We start from the raw sequence: 857 nt of genomic DNA, 5'->3' as shown, positions 1-857 counted from the left end.
TCACCAACCTGCAAGCCAGGCTGAAGGTCTATAAGATGATCGGTGACAGTGGTGGCCCGAGCTGCAGCCGGTGCCAGGGGGACAAGGCGGCAGTGTGGTGCTCCGAGTGTGAGGAGTTCCTCTGCACCAAGTGCTTTGAAGACCACCAGTGGTTCTTTAAGAAGAGAAACCACGAGGCAAGGAGGGTGGAGGAGCTTCGAGCCGAGTCAGCTCATCGGTTCCTGGAGGACACCAGGAAGTCCTGCAATCTCTTCTGTTCCAATCCTGGTCATGCCAACCAGGGCCACATCTCCAGGTGAGAGTGGTGCCTTGTCCCTGGGTCCCATCCTGAACCAAGGGCTTTGGGGCTGCTGCTCCAGGACTGACTCTGCCAGGAGGGCAGTGTCATCACCTGCCTTTGGAGAGGGACCGCTGCAACCCCAGTGAGACCCCAGGCAAGACCAGGGTGTGATACAGGGCTGGCGAGTACCCGGGAGGAGGGAGGGGAGCAAAGATGGGTTGAACACCTAGCTTCACACCTACATCTGCAGCTGGTGATGTGAGGCAAAGCCCTTTCCTGCCCCGTGCCTCAGTTTCCCCTCTTGTTAAACTGCTCAGCTGTCCCTTGGGAAGGGAGAATCATGCCCAGCACAGTGGAAATGCTCTTCTCCCCTTTCTCACCTACTGCCTTTGAAGAACGCTTCTGTTTCCTTCCAGCATCTACTGCACCAAGTGCAAGACGGCGCTGTGCTGCTCCTGCGCACTGCTGGACAGCCAGCACGCTCCCTTCTGTGACATCCGCAGCGAGACCCAGCGCAGGCAGGAGGAGTTGGCCACCATCAACCAGGACCTGAAGCAGAAGAGAAGCGGCTTTGAGG

At 58.2% G+C, this 857-nt stretch overlaps 1 protein-coding gene across 1 annotated transcript in view; it reads left to right on the top strand.

The window, feature by feature from the left end:
• Positions 1-35: 35 nt before the first annotated feature.
• Positions 36-857, top strand: part of LOC104524893 (protein PML) — a 6,111-nt gene continuing 5,289 nt past the window's right edge. Inside the window, exons 1-2 of the mRNA XM_029084939.1 lie at positions 36-295; positions 697-857. The exon at positions 697-857 is cut by the window's right edge and continues 525 nt beyond it. Of these exons, the coding sequence (XP_028940772.1) occupies positions 36-295; positions 697-857 (421 nt within the window). The remainder of the gene's footprint in view (positions 296-696) is intronic.

This window comes from Antrostomus carolinensis, unplaced genomic scaffold (genome assembly GCF_000700745.2).
Source record: "Antrostomus carolinensis isolate BGI_N321 unplaced genomic scaffold, ASM70074v2 scaffold52675, whole genome shotgun sequence".
Taxonomy (NCBI): domain Eukaryota; kingdom Metazoa; phylum Chordata; class Aves; order Caprimulgiformes; family Caprimulgidae; genus Antrostomus; species Antrostomus carolinensis.
Note: the sequence above shows the minus strand (reverse complement) of the source record. Positions and strands in the feature narration are given on the sequence as shown.